The 18588-nt window shown below is 40.7% G+C and overlaps 1 protein-coding gene across 2 annotated transcripts in view; it reads left to right on the top strand.

The window, feature by feature from the left end:
* The window catches only part of BANK1 (B cell scaffold protein with ankyrin repeats 1), a 562852-nt gene that overhangs the window by 61895 nt on the left and 482369 nt on the right, over nucleotides 1–18588 (top strand). For both annotated transcript variants that reach the window (XM_075609123.1, XM_075609132.1), the window contains exons 3-4: nucleotides 2168–2304; nucleotides 17390–17531. In XM_075609123.1, the coding sequence (XP_075465238.1) occupies nucleotides 2168–2304; nucleotides 17390–17531 (279 nt within the window). The remainder of the gene's footprint in view (nucleotides 1–2167; nucleotides 2305–17389; nucleotides 17532–18588) is intronic.

The raw sequence follows: 18588 nt of genomic DNA, 5'->3' as shown, positions 1-18588 counted from the left end.
TAACGTCCCTTATCATAGGGTACGCTCTGTAATGACAAGGAATAATTTTATAGGTACAGTACAGTTTCTTAAACAACACTTTAACCTCCTGTACTGTCCAGTACTAACCTCACACGTCCATATCTCCATCAAATTCTGCGTCTCATCTTCTTTATGCTGGTCTCGGATACAGTGAGATTATGATTTTGCTGCAGAGTGTATTTGACCCTTAAGGTACTCTTCTCATCATTCTCTTCACTTATTTTGTCGACCAGAAGAGTTGTCTCCCTACAGTGTACAGAAAAACAACAATCCGGTAAGTTAAAGTGCAGTAGGCCACAAGTACTACACATCATTTACAGTCAAAATAGTATAAAATTAGATAGATCTACACAATATATAGTTCTATTAATATGCAGCAATATAAGCAATAATAGATATACTGTATTATATAAATATACATAAATATACCGAAATAACTATAAAATTAGATAGATCTATACTATATAGTTCTATTAATTTGCAGCAATATAAACAATAATAGATATACTGTATTATATACTGTAGTTATATAAATATACCTAAATAACTATAAAATTAGATAAATCTATACTATATAGTTCTATTAATATGCAGCAATATAAACAATAACAGATATACTGTATTATATAGTTATATAAATATACTTACGCGTTAGTTACTGTACCGTTGGTGTCCTCGTGCGTTGTTTGGTTTTACCGTGTGCATGATAGCAGATTCAGCAGATTCAGCAATGTGCAGGCATTTGCCAAAAAATGCATTGCCTGTTACTGTATTTATCTGTACCTTAAAGGGGCACAGATTAATACATTGGCAGTCAATGGGCAATGAAAAACATAAAACTAAATAAATACAATAAAAAAATCTGAAAAAAGACAATTACACACATTCAATATTTATCATAACTTTAGAAGTCTTCACCCTCCGAATCCCGGCGTATCCGGAAGCTCTCAACCCGCGATGCCATCCACTGCAATCCGACTCCATCCTCCTTGAAGATTAGCATCAGGTGCAAAAATCTTCTTTCTTTCACCTTCTATCTTCTTCTGTCATTATTTTCTTCTTTTCTTTAAGCTTCTATCTTCTTAAGTTATATTCCAAAAGTACCCCATGGTAAATCCAGCAATGGAAGTTGCCTCAACGTCTTCCTGAGCTAAAATGTCATGTGACCGGGACATTTAAAAGCATTGGAGATACTAGCACCCCATATCGGGGCCTGGCCAGTATCTCAGGAAGCAGGGGGTCTGTTCCGGAGACCCCCTGCTCACGTACACTTGTATTAAAATTGTTATTAAAACCCTGCGATCACTGGCGAAATATGCACAGTACATCGCTGCAGGTAGACAAATGAAGCCTTTTGAGAGAGGCAAACATCCTATCGCTGGCTCCTCACCAGTTTAGTCGTTTTGCTATCGCAGGTTTTCACAATCTTTCTGAATACCATAATAAATACGCTGACAAAACTGGCGGACTTAGACTCAACGCTGACGGACATACAGCAAACAGCTGATCAGCAGGCTCCTAGAGTTTCAGCACACCCAGCTTAATCCTCATCTCTCAATTGTTTACAGTATACACCTTTCTGATTTTTTTCACATATACTGACACAAAATGACAATTAGTATCTTTAAGGATTTATTTCAAGTGTCTATTAAATATTTTTTTTTCACGTAACTGCAGTTTCCCTCTTCCCCCTCAAATGCTAAGTAAGATGGATTTATTTAAAAAAAGAAAAGAAATACCAGTTGTTTTTATTTAAGCCTGTTTCACATACTGTACTGTATTTTCAGTACAATGCATTTTTGTGAACTGCATTCTTTATTAAAATGTGTATATTATTCTGATTCAGATTGGATTGAAATATCTGGAGCGACGAGACTGAACTTTTTTTTAAATTGGCATAACAGTATGATGATTGGATTCGCTCTTTCATATGGAAAATGAGGACACAAATGTATTTTTTGCAAAATGAGTAGAAATCTCTTTTAAAATAAAGTTACTGTATTCTATAAGAAGTTATCTAATGTTTTATGCTTGGGGTTACTTGGCTATAATGTTTTCAGTTCCAGAAAAGGTATCTGAAATTATAAGTACAATTATGTATCTGCATGCTGTCATGATCTTTATAATGTCTGTAATTTAATCTTAGGTCACCAGGATATAAATATAAGTACCTCACTAAATACTTCAATTGAAGATGCAATCTGGGAAAGTAGAGAAGATACAGAAATACCAATCCTGCAACGCCCTTCTGTACTAGTGCTACCACAAAGGATTCAATGTGAGGTAAGAGTTGGAGTGTACATTTTTAAATGATTTAATTTTAGTATTACAAGTCTTGTTTGAAGAAAATTCCTCATTGTTACCTTTTTAAGCTTGTATTTTAACTTGTAATGAAAAGTTCAGTCCGCGCTCTGGCTCTTTAAACTTGGAGTGTTGGTCCCTCTCAGTTCTCTTGCTGCTTCTGTGTTTATGAGGTGTCTCCCCCACCTCCAAATGTGGTCTCCACCGGAACCCCGATGGTGATACCAATATCAGCAAAACAAGAAAAAACACAAAAGCGCACCAAGATGAGAGATAGATATTGTATTAGCAACAAATAATAAAATTAGTAACTTACATATAAAATTTCTTTAATAATCCCCGATTCTGGTGTCTATCACAGGAGTAGGGCATCACATAGGAAGTATGAAGGGTAATCTCAGTTCTGAGAGATCAGACCCGCGCGCTGGGGCTGTCTCTGTTCACTCTCCTGTCCTCCACGTGTGGTAGCGTGGTGCAGAGTGTAGCACACATGTGCAGGAACCGGGGCCTTCAATAGGTGTCCTTAGGATGCCTGTCCGTTTTTGATAGCATAGAAACGATCGGAAATAAGCAGGAACGGTACACTTGAGTGTGTACTGGTGGTGGGTAGTAAAACCGCCAGCCACAACAGTCGCGACACATCTTCAATGCACTTTTGTGGCTCTTTTGATAGTATCAATACAGCTATAGGTTTTAGATACTGGTAAAATTAATCATCATATTTGTCTCCGTGACAAACCTGCACTTGCACAGAATAATCTACTCTATATTTTGGAAAGTTGTTTTCCTGCTTGTCTGTTCGTTATCCATTTGGACACCTCTTATGATATCGTAACCATATTTTGTACGATGTTTCCTGAGATCAATGAGCAGGTTTTTGTCTATGTTTGGATACAATTAAACACCATTTTGAATCAAGGTGGTGGACTAAATGTTTAAAAACGTCACAGATTTTAACCAAATTCGTCAGGATTGTACTATACTGTATATACAGTATATAGTTTTCATGGTCTTGGAGCTATGACTTTGGCAGACAGACACACAAGCTCTTTTATTACCATACATATATACATTTATACACAGACTAACCATACACAGAACGATATACATACGTCTATATTAAATTGAAAACCAGGTTGTTAAGGTTTGTAAGAAAACCCTTCAAATGTCTGGACATTTTTAAGCTAAGGTGACACAACCTTAAACCGCCCCCCCATGTTTTGGTGATGACATCCTACATGACGTCACACATGACATCAGAAATGACATCACTGATGACATCACATACTGTATGAAGACACAATTGCAATCAGCAATGACATACCTAATGAATCACAAATGATCTCATTATTTTCTAGTTTCTTGAAATTCCAGTGCAACAGCAGGTACTTTCATAATAGATGACGTCACATGGCATCAAAAATGACATCACTAATGACATAACTGATGTTATTACATATACATCACAAATGATCTCAGTATGTTTTGGTTTCTTATGTAGCAACACTATAAGTCCTGATAGGAACAGGCAGTGTTGGGGTTAAACTCCTGCGCAGGGCCTAGCCTGCAGTTGCAGGGGTGCTATGTTGCCTTATCCAAGGGCAGGCCTAAACTGGCAGTTGGAGTGTCATACCTGAGGAGGGTACTGATTGGATCACATGTATATGGTGTGATGCCAGTCAGTACCTAGACCTGCCCTGTTATGAGGCGGGGTTACAAGCCCTTCCCCCCCGGGTATAAAAGCTGACACTCCTACAAGAGGGTAAAGGAGCTAAGGAGGGTCTCTTAGGGCCTCAAGCCCTTGGGTCTGCTCTAAGGAATGGAGATGATGCCATGCGGTCTGCACAATAAGCCTGCCATTGTACCAGCTATAATGTGTGGTCATTGTGAAGGAGAATTGCCTTTGCGGATCATCCTGCTGTCAGCCGGATCCTCATGGGCTGCACCATGAGAAGGAGAAAACCTGCCCTGTTGCTGCTCCAATACAACATCCGCGGAGCAACTCAGATCTCCTGTAACCAACAGGTGAGCTACAGTACCAAGGAAATACCCATGTAGTGGCCAGATCTCCCGTGGCAGGGGGGAACAAGTGCTACATTTGGAGGCGCTGCTGAGATTTAGCAACAGGGGCAGTTAATATGGCTGGAATACATGCTGAAGGAGAAGTGAATGTGGGCCATTGTATCCCCAGCTATTTGCTAGTGGGGTACCTCCAGATGGTACCCGCTCACGATGCAAACCCCACCCACAGCTGCATGGGAGGTGTCTGGCCCACACTGTATCAAGGCCATCGTTTTACCTTGTCCGGGACATTTATGCCAAATCTGAGAGGTGTCTGAACCACACTGTGTCAGTGTCAGGTCCCTTCCACTTCTGAATGGCGAAGAGGTACTTGAAACACACTGTAACGTGCCAGGTGCTACAGATGAGTATTTCTACTGGGGATATGCCTTGAAAGATAGCACCCCACCTTGGACGATTAAGGCAAGGGACTTTTGTCTAGCATATGTAACAGGTTTTCCTCCACCCTCTGGGAGATTACGCTATTACTTGGTGTGTAGTGCTGGTTACCTGCTGGTTCACAGGATGCTGAGCTTTCCGCCGGTAGTATGGGGAAGACAGGACAGGCTTTTATGTTGATGTTTAGTTATTCTATCTGTGGTTCAGCGCCTCCATCTCTTACAGGCTCTAGTTGTGTCAGGGACAATCCCTGCAGGAGAACCCTCTGCTAATCCCCCTGATAGATTGCAGTCTCAGGCAGAAATATATTTTATAAACTGGAACAACTTTATTCTTCAACTTGCACCATACAGTTCACATACTCTCCATACACTTGGCCTCCAGCCTTCAGATGGTCCCTGGACTCAACCCTCCAGGCATGGGCCCTATGGGTCAGTCCTCACTCTTCCCCTACTCCCTGATGGAGTAGGAGGTATAGTCCTCACTCTCACTCCCCTAAGGGAGGGATGGAAGGTAGCCAGAGCCCTGTGCATACTCTTCTGTGAGACAGTCTCTCTCAGGGGAGAGACAGCTGACTAAATTTGAATCTGCAGCCCCTTAAGTACCCTGGGGGAAGGGCTTAGGTCTGAGACCCTGATAGGGCAGAACGCCAGCCTCAGCCCGCCTCCCCCCTTGTCACTCAAGGGTGCTGGTCACTGCAGGGGAAAACCCAGATTGGGACTAACACTGCCTGCACTGCTACCAGGATTTACAAGTTAGGCAGGGTAGATCAGTAGCCAAAACCAGACATGGCTACACATATACATAAATATACAGTATATGTATAAAAAAAGACAAGCGCAAGGAAGACACCAATAGTGTAATACTGTATTATTTAGTTTAATAAAATGTATGGTTAGTATTGCACTCACATGATAAACAAATATAAAAGCATATCAGCAAGTAGACAAAGGTTTCTCTTCCTGGAATTTTACCATCGGAGCTCAGGACGGCGGCACAACCACTCATACACCACTCCCAAGAAGCCTTGTGTCAGAACGATGTATACCAGGAGAGGATATGAGACGTCTAAAGTCGTGTCCTCTCCCGATATGCATAGGTCTGACAAAGGCATCTTGTGATTAGTGTATGAGTGGTTGTGCCGCGGTCCCAGCTTCTACTCCAGCTCCAATGGAAATATTCCAGGAGAGTGAGACAACTTGCTGACATGCTTTTTTAATTTTGTATATTGCGAGTGCAATCCTTTCAACAGCGGAATTCCATGAATCAGTCTCAAAAAGGCAGGTTAGTTTGTTTTCCTATTAATTAAAATCCATTTTACGGATTCTGAATCCGAACCTGCACATGGAATCCAAATCCATAAAACGGGATCCAAATCCATGGAACGGAATGTGAATCTGTCAAATAGAATCAGAATCTATCAGAAAAGGAATTATTATATGAGTAGTACTGGTTTATAGATAGCAATGTAAAGACATTCCACAATTTCGGATTGAAGTTTAATCCATCAATGAATCCTGTAAAATCTGTGCAGTAAAGACCCAACAACAGATTTTGAAGAATCCGGCTGGCTTTACAATGAAGTTATCCAGCAGCGGATTTCATTTTGCAGATCGGATTTGACCAGGAAAGCCCAGGAGAATCTGTGGAATGGATTGAGACAGGTTCATCCATCTCTACTTCCCATACATTCTACCAAAATAAAGAATACCGTATTTCACTATTGGCATCTTCCTTACACTTTTTATTTTAAATACACAAGTCTGCGGAGAGGGAGTGGAGCACCTTACTGTGATGAGCTGGAGCTCGAGAAGACCTGTAAATATCCACTCGTGGAATTTTGAAAGATCCTGGTACCACAGTTTTTGCAAATACAGTATTTATATAAGTTTGAGCACCGTGTTTTTTTTCCACTGGCAATATCACTATTTTATTTTTCCAAATTATATCACTTTTTACCACCACTCATTTTTTGATTTAACACAAATATTTTATCATTTGAGAGAGTACATTGATACAATTAGTTTTTCAAACATTATGACTTTCAATAGAAAGTAGGATAGTGAGTTTTTTCTATTGAGTAACTTGTAGCACGATAGTGGGATCCATTATATATATAATATATATATATAATTTTTTTTATTATTTTTTTTTGTCTTTTTTATTTTTGTCCATAGTGTGGATATTTGTATTAAATTCTTCTAGTGCATCTTTTTTTAATTATATATATATATATATATATATATATATATCTATATATATATATATATATATATATATATCTATATATATATATATATATATTGTGACAGAAACCAGGGGTTGGTAATAAACTCCATATACAGGGCTCCCAGGATACTGAACAGTTTCTGTCCTGTCTAAGCTGAACAGGGCAGCCTCGTGGTACAGGCACTCCATTCCACAGTTTGTCTGCTGCCTGTTTTCTGTCACCTGTCATGCTGATTAGAGTTCAGGTATATAAGACCTGTTTCCTGTTTCTTCTGGGCCCCGCCCAAGAGCCTGGAAGGCTGCTGAACTGCAGAGGGGTGAGAAAGCCTCTTTTCCAAATCGCTTCATTCATTCTGTTAGTTTGTCTAAAGACTGCAAAGGTACTTATTTTGTTGGTGGAAGTGGACAAGCCACTTCCAACTCTGAGTCAGGGACATCTAAGTTTAAGTTATCGCTCAGACGAGCAGCTTTTTGTTTGGCTTTGTTTTCTGTTTAAACTGTGGCAGTCTCAGTGCCTGGGACTGAATAAACCAGGCATAGCCTGTTTAAAGGAACAGTACGTGACGTCTCATCATTTAACCTACCCTAAAAGACCGTGTTCTAACAGTCCCGGACAGACGGCGGAGCCCCGGAGTAAGCCGTTTGTCACATATGGTGGAGAATGCGGGCAGAACACTGAAAGGTCTGGGGGTTAAAGAACTTTAAAAAAAAAAAAAAAAAGAAGGTTTTTTTTTCTCTCTCTCCAAACAAGATGGAAGACGTGGTGAGTGCGCTGGTACGCAATGTCGCTGTCCAGAAAGACGCGAATGAAGCCCAGCAACAGGCGAGTGAAACCCAGCGACAGCTGTTAATAGCCCAGCAAGAGACTAATGCAAACCAGCAAGAGACAAACCGCCTGCTGAGAGAGGAGCAAAAGCGGTTCGCTCAGGGCTTACAGCAGGAACTCGAGATCCTGAGGGGGACTATCAGTAACCTTCCACTGGCAGAGGCAGCCCCAGTTCCGAAAATGACCAGGGCAAGCCACTACCTTCAGAAGATGGGACCCTCGGATGATGTGGAAGCCTATCTTCTCACGTTTGAACGCACGGCACAGAGAGAGGGATGGCCAGAAGCTGAGTGGGCTGGTCTAATCGCACCCTTCCTAAGCGGCGAACCCCAGAAGGCTTACTTTGATCTAGAGCCAGCCGAAGCTAACGTCTATGCAAAATTGAAGTTCGAGATCCTCGCCCGCCTCGGCGTAACCACGGCTGTTCGTGCCCAAAGGTTTCACGCATGGTCCTTCACGATGGATAAAGCCACCCGAAGCCAGATGTATGACCTCATCCACCTCGCCCGGAAGTGGCTACAACCCGAGATCAACTCAGCAAGCCACATCGTGGAACGGTTGGTCATGGACCAGTTCTTGAGGAAACTTCCCTCTGCCTTACGCCGTTGGGTCAGTCGGAGTGACCCCCACAATGCGGATGAGCTTGTGGCCCTTGTAGAAAGGTACAGTGCAGCAGAAGAGCACCCGCAACCCACAGTCGTGGAGCAACCCCACTATCCGAGGTTCCAGGACTCTTCCAGAGACGGTAAAAGGGTACCGGGGTTAAGGGGCGCTGAAGAGCGGCGACCACCTTCACGCCGCTCCAGCAACAGTGGTTCGCACACTAAGGGCAATAGCCAACATGGGGAGCCGGGAAAAGGCTCTAAGTGGGACACAGACTATGTACCTAAATGTGTAAATTGTCATGAGAGGGGCCACACAGCAAAAATCTGCCCACTAAATGATGAGCCCATGCAATGCAACCTTATTCGCTGTTGTCCCAATGTATGGGCCCTAGCCCAGAGGACCCCTTGAATAACCATCTGTGGGCATTTGTAAAGGTTAATGGTAAGAGGGTTCGGGCACTTCTTGACTCTGGGAGTATGGTCACACTAGTGTCCGAATACCTATTGCCCATTAAGAAGAAACAGGTAAACAGTTCACAAAGAGTGGCAATTTGTTGTATACATGGGGATAATCATGAATATTCCACTGTTGATGTTTTTTTTGAAACAGAATTTGGTTCTTTAGATTTCAAGGTGGGTGTTGTACCCAAACTGGCACATGATGTGTTAATAGGGACCGACTTTCCCCATTTTCTAAAAATGTGGTCCCCAGCTCAGAATAGCGCCCAGAGTTCAATAGCAGACCATAACGAAGTGTTAGAAGAAACAAATCCTTTCCCTTTTTCAGAAATGGAGGTTGACGAGGGCCCAAATAAGAAGGGGGAAAAGGAGGAGTGCTGTGAAATTCCCTTCCCCATCACTACTTTGGTAGGGAATACCCCAAATCAAGATGTTGATCAGGCACTTACCACCCCAGTACAGGATAAGACCCTCGCTGACCTAGAGGTCAGTCCTGGGAGTTTTAAGAAGGCCCAGTGGGAGGACCCCACATTAGCGGTAGCAAGGGGAAATATACGGGACCAGAATAGTACTCATGGCCAACCAGATAGGTCACTTGCTTACCCCTACTTCGAGGTAGAGAACGACCTAGTATATCGGGTTGATAAAAGAAAATCAGTTACAACTAAACAATTGTTGGTACCACGGACATTCCGTAACGTAGTATTACACCTCGCACATAGTCATCCATTGGGGGGACACCTAGGGGTGGAAAAGACAAAAGAAAAGGTTCTCCGAAGCTTTTATTGGCCTGGGGTTCTGGCAGAAATTACAAACTATTGTTCCTCATGCCCAGAATGTCAGATCACCGCCCCGTTCAAGGCATACCGCAGCCCATTGGTACCCCTTCCCATAATAGAGGTACCATTTGACCGGATTGCTATGGATCTAGTAGGACCCCTAATAAAGTCTGCTAGGGGACATCAGCATATATTGGTAATATTAGATTATGCTACCCGATATCCGGAGGCAGTTCCCCTACGTAGCACCTCTGCTAAAAACATAGCAAAAGAGTTAGTACTTCTGTTTTCCCGGGTCGGAATTCCTAAAGAGATCTTATCTGACCAGGGAACACCATTTATGTCCCAAGTAACAAAAGAGCTATGTAAACTCCTAAAAATCAAGCATCTCAGAACCTCAGTCTATCATCCACAAACAGATGGTTTAGTGGAAAGGTTCAATAAAACCTTAAAGAGCATGTTACGCCGGGCGGTCGATAAGGATGGGAAAAACTGGGACTGTTTGTTACCATACCTGTTATTTGCCATTAGGGAAGTTCCCCAGTCATCCACAGGCTTCTCCCCGTTTGAACTATTGTATGGCCGACATCCAAGGGGCTTACTGGATATAGCCAAAGAAACTTGGGAACACGAGGTTACCCCTTACAGAAGTGTAATAGAGCATGTTGCCCAAATGCAGGACCGCATTGCTGCAGTCCTACCCATAGTGAGGGAACACATGGAGAAAGCTCAAGAAGCACAGAGGAATACGTATAATAAGGGTGCTAGGGTCAGAATTTTTTTTCCAGGTGATAGGGTACTAGTTCTGGTTCCCACCGTGGAGAGTAAATTCCTTGCTAAATGGCATGGGCCATATGAGGTCTTGGAAAGAGTGGGAGAAGTAAATTATAGGGTAAGGCAGCCAGGTAGGAGGAAACCTGAGCAAATTTACCATATAAACCTACTCAAGCCCTGGAAAGATAGAGAGGTCTTGTTAACCCTAGTACCCCCAGGTCCGTCAGAGAATCAAGAAACTGACCCAGAGGTTAGCATAGCTGAAACACTGTCCGTGCATCAGAAACGAGAGGTCCAGAGTTTAGTGAGAAGGAACAAAGAAATCTTCTCTACACAGCCAGGTAAAACTAACGTAATTAAACATGACATAGTCTCTGAACCGGGGGTCCGAGTTAACCTTAAACCGTTCCGAATCCCAGAGGCCAAGAGAGAGGCTATAAGTTTAGAGGTTAAAAAAATGCTAAAACTAGGCGTAATTGAGGAATCCCAAAGTGGGTGGAACAGCCCTATAGTTTTAGTCCCAAAGCCAGACGGTACAACAAGGTTTTGTAATGACTACCGGAAACTAAACGCGGTGTCAAAATTTGATACTTATCCTATGCCCAGGGTGGATGAACTTGTAGAGAGACTGGGCAAAGCCCGATATCTCACAACCCTAGACCTAACAAAAGGGTACTGGCAGGTTCCCCTCACAGAAAGGGCAAAAGAAAAAACAGCCTTCTCAACCCCAGACGGCCTCTTTCAATATAAGGTGCTGCCTTTTGGCTTACATGGAGCTCCCGCCACATTCCAAAGAATGATGGATAAAATTTTAAAACCACATGTTCGGTACGCTGCCGCCTACCTGGATGATGTGGTAATCCATAGTGAAGATTGGCAGTCCCACCTTCCAAAGGTCCAAGCTGTGCTCGACGCAGTTCGGTCTGCTGGACTAACTGCTAACCCCGCTAAATGCACTATTGGTCTGGAGGAGGCCAAGTATCTGGGGTATTCTATTGGTAGAGGGTTACTCAAACCACAAACACTCAAAGTAGAGGCGATACAAAATTGGCCAAGGCCAGTCACAAAAAAACAAGTAAGGACCTTTTTGGGGTTAATTGGCTACTATAGGAGGTTTATTCCCAATTTTGCAACTAAGGCAACCCCACTAACCGACCTCACAAAAGCAAGAGGACCGCTAATGGTAAAGTGGTCCCCCGAAGCCGAACAGGCCTTTAGAAGCCTGAAAGAAGCTCTCTGTGCCCAACCAGTGTTGGTCACACCTGACTTCTCCAAAGAGTTCGTAGTCCAAACCGACGCATCTGAGGTAGGGCTGGGGGCGGTACTCTCCCAGGAGTCTCAAGGGGAGGAGCACCCCATCCTTTATTTAAGTAGGAAACTAAATCCCCAGGAGAAAAATTACTCCATAGTCGAGAAAGAGTGTCTCGCAATAAAGTGGGCTGTAGAGACACTCAAGTATTATCTGTTGGGGAGAAAGTTCCGATTGGTCACAGATCATGCACCCCTTACCTGGATGTGTCAAAATAGGGAGAAGAACGCTAGGGTGACCAGGTGGTTCCTAAGCCTACAGCCCTTTAAATTTTCTGTGGAACACAGGTCGGGGCACAAACATGGCAATGCCGACGGGTTGTCAAGGATGCACTCCCTAATATCCATGGTCGCTCACCCCTCGAGGTCTGAGCTGGGGGGGAGGATATGTGACAGAAACCAGGGGTTGGTAATAAACTCCATATACAGGGCTCCCAGGATACTGAACAGTTTCTGTCCTGTCTAAGCTGAACAGGGCAGCCTCGTGGTACAGGCACTCCATTCCACAGTTTGTCTGCTGCCTGTTTTCTGTCACCTGTCATGCTGATTAGAGTTCAGGTATATAAGACCTGTTTCCTGTTTCTTCTGGGCCCCGCCCAAGAGCCTGGAAGGCTGCTGAACTGCAGAGGGGTGAGAAAGCCTCTTTTCCAAATCGCTTCATTCATTCTGTTAGTTTGTCTAAAGACTGCAAAGGTACTTATTTTGTTGGTGGAAGTGGACAAGCCACTTCCAACTCTGAGTCAGGGACATCTAAGTTTAAGTTATCGCTCAGACGAGCAGCTTTTTGTTTGGCTTTGTTTTCTGTTTAAACTGTGGCAGTCTCAGTGCCTGGGACTGAATAAACCAGGCATAGCCTGTTTAAAGGAACAGTACGTGACGTCTCATCATTTAACCTACCCTAAAAGACCGTGTTCTAACAGTCCCGGACAGACGGCGGAGCCCCGGAGTAAGCCGTTTGTCACAATATATATATAGATATATATATATATATATATATATATATATATATATAGCCAATAAAGAATATCACTTGTGAGCATATTCACATGTCTTAGAAAGGTCTGCAACCCTGCCTTTCAACCATTATCACCTAGCATACAGTGTTCCCACTGCAGCAAGGGATTCTGGGAAATGACATGCAAATGAGCACACAATGTGTCACCTTTTGCCTGGAATATCCATTCAACATGGAGCCCATTTAAGCTGATGTATCGCCGTTCAAACAACTTTTAAACACAGCATGGGACTAGCAAAGCAAGTTTAAACCACTCACAGTATATATATAATATATATATATATATATATATATATATATATATATATATATATATATATATAGCAACTGTAAATATTCCTGTATATTCATTTGCATGTCTTAGACAGGTCTGCAACCCTGTCTTTCACCATTATCACCCAGCACACAGCACTTCCATAACCTTAATAAGTATATTATATATATATATATATATATATATATATATATATATATATATACACCATATACATATGCTTTTATTGAGGTGGGTTAATTAATCTGAACAGAAGAAATTCATATCAGAATTAGTGATTCCGATTTATCAGCGTGCACTTTCAGTTAAAACCGACAAAAAAGGGAAATCAAGCCTAATTTCTTATTTAGTTCCATATGTTGTAGCACCCCATCCACTGGTAGGAGACAAAGGCAACACATGAGTAGTACAGTATGGAAACTAAAATTAAGTGTACGGATAAACACCAAATTCAAATGTGTGTCAATTTATTTTCATTGTTAACACTGGTAAACACAGATTTATAATAAAATTAAAATACCAGGATTTTTTTTTTAATAAACCCATATTTTACCAAATAATAAACACCGAAAACCTGAATCCTTGAATATAATCTACAGCATTCTGTTTGTTATTAAAAGGGATAACGATAGAAGCAGGAACAGTAAACATCGTAACACTCTAAAAAAAACTACATACACAATCACAATGTAGAAACAATGGACATATACCTGTAAAATATTATTGTTAAGAACTGCATGTATCCTAGTGGAAGAAGACCAGAATTGATGGTGATGGTGAATGGGTGTGCACCATCTACAATTGACTGAGTGTATGTGGTCGTTCTCCTTAATATCCAGCCTGAACAAGACACTCCAATTCAGCAATGTGCTCTTTTAAAATCAAATGTCTCAGTTGAAACATGAAAGTCTTTTCATGTTGATGAACTCTTCTTTGAGATAATTCTGCAAGGTAAATATCTAAATGTAATACATCTAAGGACAACAATCTGGTTAAGAAAAAAAGAAAGTCCATAATGACTGACAGATAATAAATTATGTATTTAATAATAAACAATATTTCAGAAGGTAAATTCGAGAACCCATGGTTACACCATGTACAGTACAGTACTTTAGGTAGATTAGGTACATTAGGTACTAATACTATTATGTCCTTCTGTTTCTAGGGAGTTTGTGCGGGATGGAGTTGCTGCAGTTGCATTTTCTTATTACAAATGGTTGACAATTAAATTGATTAATTAAATCAAGCCTAATTTCCTATCTAGTTCCATCTGTTGTAGCACCCCATCCACTGGAAGGAGACAAAGGCAACACATGAGTAGTACAGTATGGAAACTAAAAATAAGTGTACGGATAAACACCAAATTCAAATGTGTGTCAATTTATTTTCATTGTTAACACTGGTAAACACAGATTTATAATAAAAATTAAAATACCAGGATTTTTTTATTAATAAACCCATATTTTACCAAATAATAAACACCGAAAACCTGAATCCTTGAATATAATCTACAGCATTCTGTTTGTTATTAAAAGGGATAACGATAGAAGCAGGAACAGTAAACATCGTAACAGTCTAAAAAAAACTACATACACAATCACTATGTAGAAACAATGGACATATACCTGTAAAATATTATTGTTAAGAACTGTATGTATCCTAGTGGAAGAAGACCAGAATTAATTTTAATGATACCATTAATGAATGTATGTAGAAAATCAACTAAGATTTTAAAAAAAGTCTTTTTTTTTTTTTTAGCTTTCTATCCCTTGTACAGCTCACCGAATTCATACTTTCACCCCACCTAGTACTGGTTACAGTGTTTTTTGTGACACAAATAGTCCAAGTTAACCCCCCGAGAATATATATATTTTATGAATAAAGAAAATATGGGCTTCGATAAATATATCCCATGTATAATCTATGTCACAGTCAGATTAATATTATGGGCCTTTATCAAGCTTTGCAATACCAGTAATGGGTCTTCGACTGACCTGTAACACTGCTCATTTATAACAAGTCACATCCCAAATGTATTCTGAAATCCTCTGGTGGTAGAAGATTTCCTAATTTGAAGATAGACAATGTTAGTTAATAGATAATAACAATTGATAGCACGGTTAAAACTACATTAGATGGCACTTTAAAGTGAGACACTCTTCTACTGTGGTTGGGATTTCCTTCAGAAAACAGTAACTGCTTTCCTGTAGAGGAGACTGCATCACTATGACTAAGAATAACTTCCAAAGAGAGGAAGTAGTTGCCTTCCTGGAAGTGACATTACATTTGTCTCTTTTAGTGTCTTTGTGACTGTATTATATTATTGTGTATATACAGCTGATCTACTCTATTTGCAAATAGGTGCTTTCTCTTACAGTACTGTACATGGAACACTCAATAAAGTGCAGAAATGGAGGAGGGATGGAAAATGTACACAAAGAACTTTATTTATTTAAAGATGGGAAAACAGTAATTTATTGTAAGGAAGATTAAAGACAATCCTTGCTTGTGAAGGAATCACTTTAGTCAGGTCCTTGGTACTATTGTGACTCTCCCGAATAGCTGCCCCAACAATTCAAGCTGGTGCCCTCATTGAGAATGACCCTGGCTAATGGGACCCAGAAAAAACATTGGTGGGTGTTTTCTTTTGCTGGTTGTTTTACTGGTGTAGAATTGTACTCTTGCTAGGCAAGATGTCCATGGTTTTCCGGCATTTGCATGCTGCTTTATTTCTTCAATAAAGACGATATGTAGTTAGTGCCTATTATTATTTGGTGTTGCTTCCTACACTTGCCCAGTATCTAATCTACAACTCTGCAACCCTGATATCTCTAACTTAGTAAGAGCTTGCATGCAATAATCATCTACTGCAGTTTGAAGGCTACTAACTCATAATGGATGCTGTTTCAATTACTGAGATGTCAACATTGCCAGAAGGGTGCTACAAATATATTAAGGTTTTTAATAGGGTAATTTTTCTTCCTTCTATTCGGTGAATAAATGGATTTTTCGTCATCTATTGGATGAATGAATGTCTGAATGGCATGGTGGAGTTTGTTCCTCTGCAAGAACACTCAAGTAGTGATGGTGAATGGGTGTGCACCATCTACAATTGACTGAGTGTATGTGGTCATTCTCCTTAATATCCAGCCTGAACAAGACACTCCAATGCAGTAATATGCTCTTTTAAAATCAAATGTCTCAGTTGAAACATGAAAGTCTTTTCATGTTGATGAACTCTTCTTTGAGATAATTCTGCATGGTAAATATCTAAAAGTAATAGATCTAAGGACAACAATCTGGTTAAGAAAAAAAGAAAGTCCATAATGACGGACAGATAATAAATTATGTATTTAATAATAAACAATATTTCAGAAGGTAAATTCGAGAACCCATGGTTACACCATGTACAGTACATTAGGTACTAATACTATTATGTCCTTCTGTTTCTAGGGAGTTTGTGCGCGATGGAGTTACTGCTGTTGCATTTTCTCATTACAAATGGTTGACAATTAACAATGTTTTTTCTTTAGGTAACAAACAAGCTGTTAATCATATTTAAAACAAATAAAAATAAAGGAGGCAATGTCTTTTTTTTCAGAGCTTAAATTAAGTGGATATGTATGATATATGTGTAATAAATTGCTCTAAGAAGACTTAGGGACTTTTTTCCTGGCATGAAGGAATTCACCCCCAAGCACTATATTTAGCACAGTACAAATGAAACTAAACCATATGTATGTTGTTACTACTGTACAGTAGAGATGCAGCGGCCATTATTTTAACACTTCACGCGGTGTATACCTTGGAATACCGATGTCATGACGTGGGATGTCTTCCAACCTTACCGCCTTACGACGCAAGTGCAGAAAATGGCATTTTAGTGTTCAGACTTTTAAACACCTGAATTTGACACAGTAGCACAGTAGCACAGTACTGTACACATTACAATTCATTCATTTCATTGCATTTAATTGCACACAATCCATGAAATTCAAACAAAGCAACCGCAATAAACACGTGTGACTGTGGCGATTGCCCGCATTCATGCCGCGTGAAGTACAGCAGCGCACATAAAAACGGCGCTGTGATTTCTTAAAATAATGGCCGCTGCATCTGTATGTGTTACAAATACACTTTGATGTAAGGCAGCTCTACAATCTATTTTTCACCTTTTTTCACATGCATGGTGTACTGTATATAATATTGATCCATATTAAGTAATTCTGTTGAGAGTTTGAGGGTTTGAAAAATTATTGCTACTAATCACCTTTCATCATCATATAAGATCTTATAATATGTCTTAACAGTAATATATATTTTTTTTTAACGATGCAGAATCCTGGTGAAATATTTATTCTTCTAAATGATGAAATACCAACCAACGCAGCTATAGAAATTGAATTCTGCACAGAAAATGAATTTATTAGGAAACAGCCGGAGCAGTGGAATGAAAAGGTTCTGTGTCTAAAAGCTTTGGGTAAGAGTTCTACAAGGAGAAGTCCATTTTCCAGATTAGCAATTTACGATACTGTACCAGAAAAGCCCTCGTTTCAATGTTTTTCAGTACATTTTACATATGTACAGTATATAGCAAATTGATATTATTCAAATTGGTAACTGTATGTATTCCATGTCACAAATACATTAATATGCAGCCTTATAAATTCCAACTACATATATATATATATTATTGGAAAGAAGAAAAAAGAAGCGCGTGCCACGTATAAATCTGTGTTGACATTTATTGTAGAAAATGAAGAATCTAAAATGGCACACTCACAAGTGTAGCTGGAAATGGCGCATATAGAGATATAACATCTCAACGATGGTACTCAGCTGGGGATTTTAGTACTCCATAGTGGACATCAGTGGTATGAGTCCTGGCACCAATGTAGGTGAATAGTCCTATAGAGTCATACCCCTGACGAAGTCACGTTGATGACGAAACACAGGGGGATGTAGTGTATGAGGTGACGTCTTCATGTGGTACTGGTCTGGTCTCTTCCGCATCCTAACAGCTGACTGTGGATGCCGGGTTGCTTTATACTGTACATAGCGCTCGGCTATAGGAGTGAGTAAGCCGCCCACACAGCTACAGATCTAATCCGCAAGGCACACTGATCCAACAGCTGGAATCAACGGAGGATACGTGTCAGCTTTCTGAGTGCCCAGCTGTGTGCGGATTTGGATCGGGACCACCACCTGGTTACGTAATCCTCTCAGACATTGTCTCTTTTTAAATCCCCCACCCCACCTTCTAGTTGGACTCTATAGGACTATTCACCTACATTGGTGCCAGGACTCGTACCACTGATGTCCACTATGGAGTACTAAAATCCCCAGATGAGTACCATCGTTGAGATGTTATATCTCTATATGCACAATTTCCAGCTACACTTGTGAGTGTGCCATTTTAGACTCTTCCTTTTCTACAATAAATGTCATCACAGATTTATGCTATGTGGCACGTGCTTCTTTTTTCTTCTTTCCAATAGGTTTCTGTGGATGTGATTCATCCTCCTAGAAGCTGCGGA

The sequence above is a fragment of the Ascaphus truei genome, chromosome 1, assembly GCF_040206685.1.
Source record: "Ascaphus truei isolate aAscTru1 chromosome 1, aAscTru1.hap1, whole genome shotgun sequence".
In the NCBI taxonomy this organism is placed as follows: domain Eukaryota; kingdom Metazoa; phylum Chordata; class Amphibia; order Anura; family Ascaphidae; genus Ascaphus; species Ascaphus truei.
The sequence above is the reverse complement of the archived record's forward strand: the minus strand, read 5'-3'. Positions and strand labels throughout refer to the sequence as shown.